Genomic DNA, 7,280 nt, shown 5'->3' with positions numbered 1-7,280 from the left:
CATAAATGCTCCAAGAAAGATATTTCAATTAAGGTCCAATGAGAGAGAGCTCCCAAATATCCAACCATGAATACAAATCAAGAATGGATCCTCTACTTATAGAGTGAAGCGTACCTTCCTTTTACAATAAAATAATAATATCTCATGTGATTCCTTAGATATAGCCCAAGAAAATAAGATTTATAACCAATTAATATAACATATTAATAAAATAAATGTGGTTAAGCTACATGTAAAATGAATGAGATCAAGTAAACCCACCAAAAAGATGCTACCTCCTCTAACAAAGGAAAATGGTGCCCCAAGGTGCCATGTCTAGCCTCTAGAGGCTCTCTCTAATGTGTAGATGATCAACATCCTCATCAAAAAGCATGTCTTCCCTCCTAAAACTCATGCAAAATGGTTGAACGGTCCTCCAAGAGTCCAATGGTAAACAATGTCCCCAAACTGGTGACATAAGATCCTCCATGGGGTGTGTGTTGGAGGGGGCGGGGGGGGGGGGGGGGGGGAGAAGCGGGTGGGTTGATTCTCTGAAAGAACTCCATAAAAGTGTAGTGTAATGCTTTATAACCTCCAAAGCAATGTCTCAATTGAACAATGATAGCCATTTACTTTAGGTAAAAGAAACTTCATGAAGCAAAAATGACTTTACAAGTCAAATTTTAGTAATAAAACCATAAAACAACCATATTAACATCTAAATACGATGGGGTTAGTCCTTAAGTTCAACTCACTACTCTTCAATTTATGGATTCATGTTATTTTTACATCATCAAAATATTTTCAAGTAAAATCCACATCATCACAAGTCCATTAAGTGACCCTTCCCATTCATCAAGCACACACCACACATGTCACAAGACCCCTTTCCTGGGTTGGCTTTTTAAATAGGTGAGAACTAGCTCATAAAGTGACTGAAAGGAGAGCATGTAAGCATCCATGTGGGACAAATAGATGAGGAACTTGTGTCTACAAATAGCCCCAAAAGTTCCTTAGAGAGTGTAATAGATGCCCCATGATACATTAACTACCATGGAAAATATCAAAATGCCCAAAACTCAAATTGAAGTTTCCTAGGAAAACAATGTCATTTCATGCCATCAAAACCCTTGTAGTCATCAAAATGCATGCATGTTAATACCCTTGTCAAGGAAAGCGGTGACAAGTTCCAACATAAGGGAATCATATAATAATTAATGAGGTGAACTCATCATGTATTACCAAATTATAATCTACCCAAATCCATGGAGGGATGATATGAGTAAGCATTGGATACCAATCATCCATAACTAATAGTAACATTTGTCATCATGGACAAAAGAAATTAGAATTCCATGCATGGACTAGGGAGTGTTATAAGGTTATAATTTGTATACTTAGAAATAAATTAAAAGATTATATTCAAGTGCAATGTAATACTTGATGGTATAAGATTTAAAACGTTTATAATAATGCAATGCATACACAAGTTCTTAATAATTAGAAAAGAAAAATAATGACAATCACATATTACATAGATATTTATTCATTAATCAATGTTATTCCTTCCAATTCAATATATATGATTCTATAGCATCCATAACTTCTAATGCATTAACTCGGATTACAACCATAATTTCTTAACTAGAATTATAAAACCATGAGATACACTGTCATGCACCACAAAACCACCAAAAGTGAAAACCACAAAAATTAATGGACGCATAAATTGCAACCTTTTTTGGGATACCTCCCCCACTATGAGCCCCAATGTGTCTGACTTATTATATGAAGAGTGCATGGGGCTAGTTGTGCAAAGAATATATCATGTATCCAACATATGCAAGGGGAGAGTGGGTGGTGGGAAGATGTAATCCAAGAAAAAATAACAATTGTGACAATAGAATAGGGTAGTGTAACTATTGGAAATTTTCAATTTTTTTAGGCATATGTTCTGGTTTGTTTTTTGGGAAATCTAGAAGAAGTTCTTAGAAACATAAATTTGAATTATGTAATTTGCATAATCCAAGTGCGTAAAGATTTTTAAGGGATTGAATTCATTTATGCATTTTAAATAAGGAAAAGTCATAATCCAACCAAAAAATTCTATTTCTAAGAAACACAAATTTGAATTATGTAATTTGCATAATCCAAGTGCGTAAAGATTTTTAAGGGATTGAATTCATTTATGCATTTTAAATAAGGAAAAGTCACAATCCAACCAAAAGTTCTATGGCTAAATTTGTGCAGAAATAAAAGCCATCACAAAATGACTATCTCTTCTCTTCTAACAAACTGGAGTTAGATACTAGTAATAACTAGAGTTATCTATTAATAACTTAACTTATGGTAGTAGTGAAGTTTGCCTGATGATAGTAGTCAAGCTAACACCATGTTCAGTTTAACTTACAATTGGATTGATGTCTCTAAACATGGATATTTTACTTCAACTTTGAAAACTCGGTTTGGGGATTAGCCATTTTGAAATAAAATTGGTTTTTTGAATGGGCTGAACAATTAAAATCGGGATTCGCAAAATGAGTGAATTTGAATGATCGAACACCCAATCCGGAACACTCCAAATGAAAGTTATTCTTTAAGATTATTTACCAACGTTTATATACACAAATCAAATCAAAATCATGGCTATGATTTGTCATTGGGTAGGGGTAATCAGATGACAATGATAATCTGAATAAACTTTATTGAAAATCTTTGAAAGTCATACAGCTTCGATTATTTATTCATAAAAATATCTTCAACAATGTAATCAATCAGTATCCTCAATTTCAATACGGTGCTCGAGTAGCGGACATTAAAAAAAACCTAATTGGGGGCGAATTTGGAACTGATTTTCTTGACTGCCTTCTCGCTGATGAGAAACGCTTTGGCCAACACTTCCTCTGGAACAGGAGGAGTCGACCCAAACAAGGTGAATGGAAGCACTTGGGCTCCTGGTAGTTGGCTGTTAAATGCAGTGATGGTCATAGCGGGGGAAGGCCCAATGTTGTACTGGAAATGCACCAAACCCCTCGGAAACGCAAACACATCCCCCTTCTCTAACTTCTGAGAGAACAAAGTATTATTGGTAGTGATGAAACCAGCCAGAATGGTGCCCTCCACTACAAACGCAATCTCCGTTGCACGGGGATGGATGTGAGGAGGGTTGACGCCCCCGGGAGCGAAGTCCACGCGGTTCATTGATATTCCCAGCGTGTTCACCCCCGCAAACTGTTCTACATTCCCCGCTGTAACGAGTGACCCAAATATATTGTTGGTAGAACCTGCATTTCTTAGTCCTTGAAACAAAAAGTCGGAGGCTTTCACCATCTTGGGATCCTTGCATGCGAATCCATTCACCTTCACACTACCTGTAATATATTCAGTAACATACCCATTGTTAATGTTTAGTTCTAAAAAAAAAAAACAGTAAGTAAGATTGCAGAGAGAGAAATACTGAAGAAGTGATATATGTTTTTACCCGCAGAGGTTTCGTCAGCCACGCAGAAATCTTGCAGAGGATCAGGATCGTATGCCCCGGTGAGGACTAGGGTAATAGATAGCCATAGAAGGCAGAGTATCATAGTTTTCGCAGGCTTCGGGTTCACCATAATTATATAATCAATTTAAATAGTACGAATAAATAACAAATAGAGTATTGCTATCTGGGAATTGCAGGCCAAGGCTGGGAAATGATGGAATGAATATTGAATCCGGTATCTGTCAGAGCCGATGGTTGTGAATATGGTGTATGTTGCTTGGTTTTATAGAGAAGGGGAACGAAAGACAAATTACGACTGAATCAACCAAAGACTGGTTCCATGGCCTCGTTCGTGAAGGGCAGGTACGATTCTGTCTTGGTAAGATAATGATATCATTTGTCTTTAATTGAATAAAAAAGTAGAGAACAACGGTTCGAATCTTAGATACGTGAACATCAAGCAGCCATCATAGTTGACGAGGGTGTAAGTAGATAACTTTGTGCTACGATTTCAAAGATATTGTACGGCTACCCTTTCAACAACGTTACCTCCGTTTCATACCGAAGGATAAGACCAAATTTTGGTTCATACAAAAGGATGTTAAGGTAGTTGCCATGTATGGAACTATTATTTCTGGATGAAAACCTATTTCAACGAGAATAGGTTGCTTGTCTTAAAAAATTAAAATAAAACAAGACCTTGCAACACTACCTTTCAACAACCCTACCTCCGTTTCATACTAAAGGATAATACCAATTTTTCTTACAAGACGATGCTAGAGTCTAATATGCTCTCCATAAGTGAAGACAAACTCTCACAACCGTTTTAATCAAACGCAAGAGCATGACACATTAAAAACGCAAGAGCATGACACATTAAATTAAGAAGACACTTTTATCATGCACAAGAAACGAACTAATATATTAAGAAGACATTGATGCTGTTCACACTTTTGTGTAATAAATTATTAATTTGTGATTTTTTTTTTACTTTCCAACTGATCATTTTGTTTTTCTCTTTGTTTTTCGAAGTATATACACCTATATATTGTTAATGTTAGATATCAGATGCTCCATTTTTGAGTTGATGATGAATCATAGTAGAGGGTTTTGATCTCTCTGGAAAAATCTCTTTTAAACAAAATTATGTTGTTAATTAAAAAAATTATGAGGAAATGGACTATTAGAATAACATTGAACATTTCATGTAATATATAGAGGCAAAATTATATTTACTTAATTGGAAAATTTTATAAAGATAAAATAGTCTGGTCCTTTTATTTCATGAGAGGCTATTTGGTCTTTATAAATTTTTCAGTTTTCCCCCAAAAAAAAGAAAAGAGTTAGCAAAATAACATTGTTTTCTTATTTATAAAACATTGTTAACTCAATTATATATAAACAAAAAATAAATATAAATTTTTGTTTTATCACACACAACTTTCACAATATCACTACTTATATATGTATATTCCTTACATTATAATTGCCTATATATAAGTTCTGTACATGATTATATATGTATATTTCATACATTATATTTTCACATAACAGAAAATAGTGTTCATCATATCACATAGATGGGAAGATAACATCATCTCACTAGTGTTAAATTTTCAGATTGTTCTATATTGTATCAATTATTTTAGCCCAGTTCAATATTTTAATTAGCAATCTTTTCAATAACAATGAGTCTTTTCATTCATCAACAATAATTGAAGATAAAACAATAAATGTAATCACAAAAGACAATTGACATATCAAAAAGAGACACTAGGTTTGGTGAAAGACCAGGGAAAAACCCCACAAGGGGGAAAACCCTTTGAAATTCTTCTTATATTAGATTGTCATAAAATATTCAATATAGAGTACAATGAGCCCAATACAATATCATCAGCAAAACAACCCAATAACATTTAGAAATATGTTTCCAACAACAAAATATATTAGAGACAACTTTTCTTGTCTGCGGTCCACTACGATCAACTGCAATCAACTTCGGTCAACGATCAATTTCAATGAAAATTCCCAGTCACATGAAGGAGGAGCTGTGCAAACAACTGAAGGCTTTCGATCACTCCCTTGATGCTTGCAAGCTAGTGACTGTGGTCGAATTTTCCATGTGGCGTGTTTGCGATTGTAACCCAAAAACCCTAAAACAAATGCGAGCCTTGAACCCTTTAATTTCATACTTTTGTGAGCTTTTGATGTCTTCCCTCCCTCAGACCTTTGCAAGCCAACCAATGAAGAAAAGAAGATGCTTGGTGGTGTCCAAATGAGCTTGAGGTCACTTGTATTTATCGGCTTGCAAGGGTGTCCAATTTTCTTTAGGTCTTACCTTGTCCAAATGTGCATATGTGGGATTTTCTTCATAAGTACACTTTGCCTTTTCCAAATTTTATGATCTTTAGGTCAATTTCAGTCCTATCGAAAAGAGGAATTCAATGAAATCACCATATCCATCAAATGAGTTGTCCAAAGTGGGATTTGATCATAGTTTCATATTTAAATACTCCCTCTCAACTAGGGATAATTCCACATGTCAATACATGACCATTGATCAACATGTCATGAATATCTTGTCGCCGTATCATGTTCCATTTATGGTCAACTCTATCCGTTGAAATATTCTCGAATCTAAAGAAGAAGAATCATCAGGGAGCTAAAGCTACTACCCTCTACATCGTCCGAGTGCATATCTCAATTCGAAACCACATCGGGGAGTAAATCTCAACTGGAATCTCATGGGGAGCTAAATTATTAAATATCTCCGACCCCATATCGAGCAATCTGCGATATAGAGGAGAACATCTCAACCCATCCTATTCCTTGCCAATCTTTTCAATAATGACCCTCAAGAGTCATGTGGTAGAACACTTGCATCAAAATCTGAGCTTGGGAGAGATACTCGACTTAATAAAAGGTAAGGATCAGATGCCCCCAAGGCTCCTCAACTCATTGGCCAAATGGGGAGGGAAAATCCCAACAAGTCCGGCTTGTGGGTATGATGCCAACTGGGGTATATTCTAAAAATACAAATATAGGGGAGAAGCATCTCCAACCTTATGGGTAATAGATAGGGGTGATACCCTATTGTCTAGAGATCCCTCAACCCCAGGAGCCCTCTATCTTAATTCCACACCTTGGGAGTTCAAATGGAGGGGAAGAGCTGGCTCAATGTCCTCGATCAACGACGCCCCTTATCAAGAGGCGTCACATCCATCAGTTCAAGCTTCTCTCTGAAGACCAAGAACTTCCCTTTCAACAAATCCTTGGTGATAATATCAACACTCTACTCATCTATTGATATGTGATGGAGTCTAACGGCTCCTCTCTGCACCATGTCTTGAATGAAGCGATATTGAATCTCTATGTGCTTTGACTTGTCATGAAATATGAGATTTTATGCTAGGAAGATCCCACTCTTGTCTCCACAATATATCACTATAGTATCTAGGACCTGCTCGAATAGCTCTCCAATTAGCTTCCTCAACCAAACTGCTTCTCAGCTAGCCATGCTAGCAGCAATATACCCTACTTCGGCGATACTCAATGCTATGAACTTGTGTTTTCTTCTTATCCAAGATATCATGGCAGACCCAAGGCTAAAACAACATCAATATGTACTCTTCCTGTAGGCAATGTTTCCTCCCTAGTCAACATCAATGTATCCCTAAAGTCAAACATCTCTCGCAGAATATCTTAGACCAAGTAATATTGTCCCATGCAAATATCACAAAATGTGTTTGGTAGAAATCCAATGTGCATGGAGAGGCTCAAACATGAATTGATTCAACGTATTTACTCCATAACATACTAG

The 7,280-nt window shown here is 36.0% G+C and overlaps 1 protein-coding gene across 1 annotated transcript; it reads right to left on the bottom strand.

The window, feature by feature from the left end:
- Window positions 1-2,675: 2,675 nt before the first annotated feature.
- Window positions 2,676-3,769, bottom strand: LOC149246011 (germin-like protein subfamily 2 member 1). The gene is made up of 2 exons (XM_089455625.1): window positions 3,461-3,769; window positions 2,676-3,350 (listed from the first exon to the last, which is right to left on the bottom strand). The coding sequence occupies exons 1-2, from the start codon at window positions 3,588-3,590 to the stop codon at window positions 2,806-2,808; spliced, it is 675 nt and encodes a 224-aa protein (XP_089311751.1). The 5' UTR covers window positions 3,591-3,769; the 3' UTR covers window positions 2,676-2,805.
- Window positions 3,770-7,280: the final 3,511 nt, after the last annotated feature.

The sequence above is a fragment of the Pinus tabuliformis genome, chromosome 7 (assembly GCF_031772625.1).
Source record: "Pinus tabuliformis cultivar Carrire ecotype Pingquan chromosome 7, CPIR1, whole genome shotgun sequence".
NCBI classification, from domain to species: Eukaryota; Viridiplantae; Streptophyta; class Pinopsida; order Pinales; family Pinaceae; genus Pinus; species Pinus tabuliformis.
The sequence above is the reverse complement of the archived record's forward strand: the minus strand, read 5'-3'. Positions and strand labels throughout refer to the sequence as shown.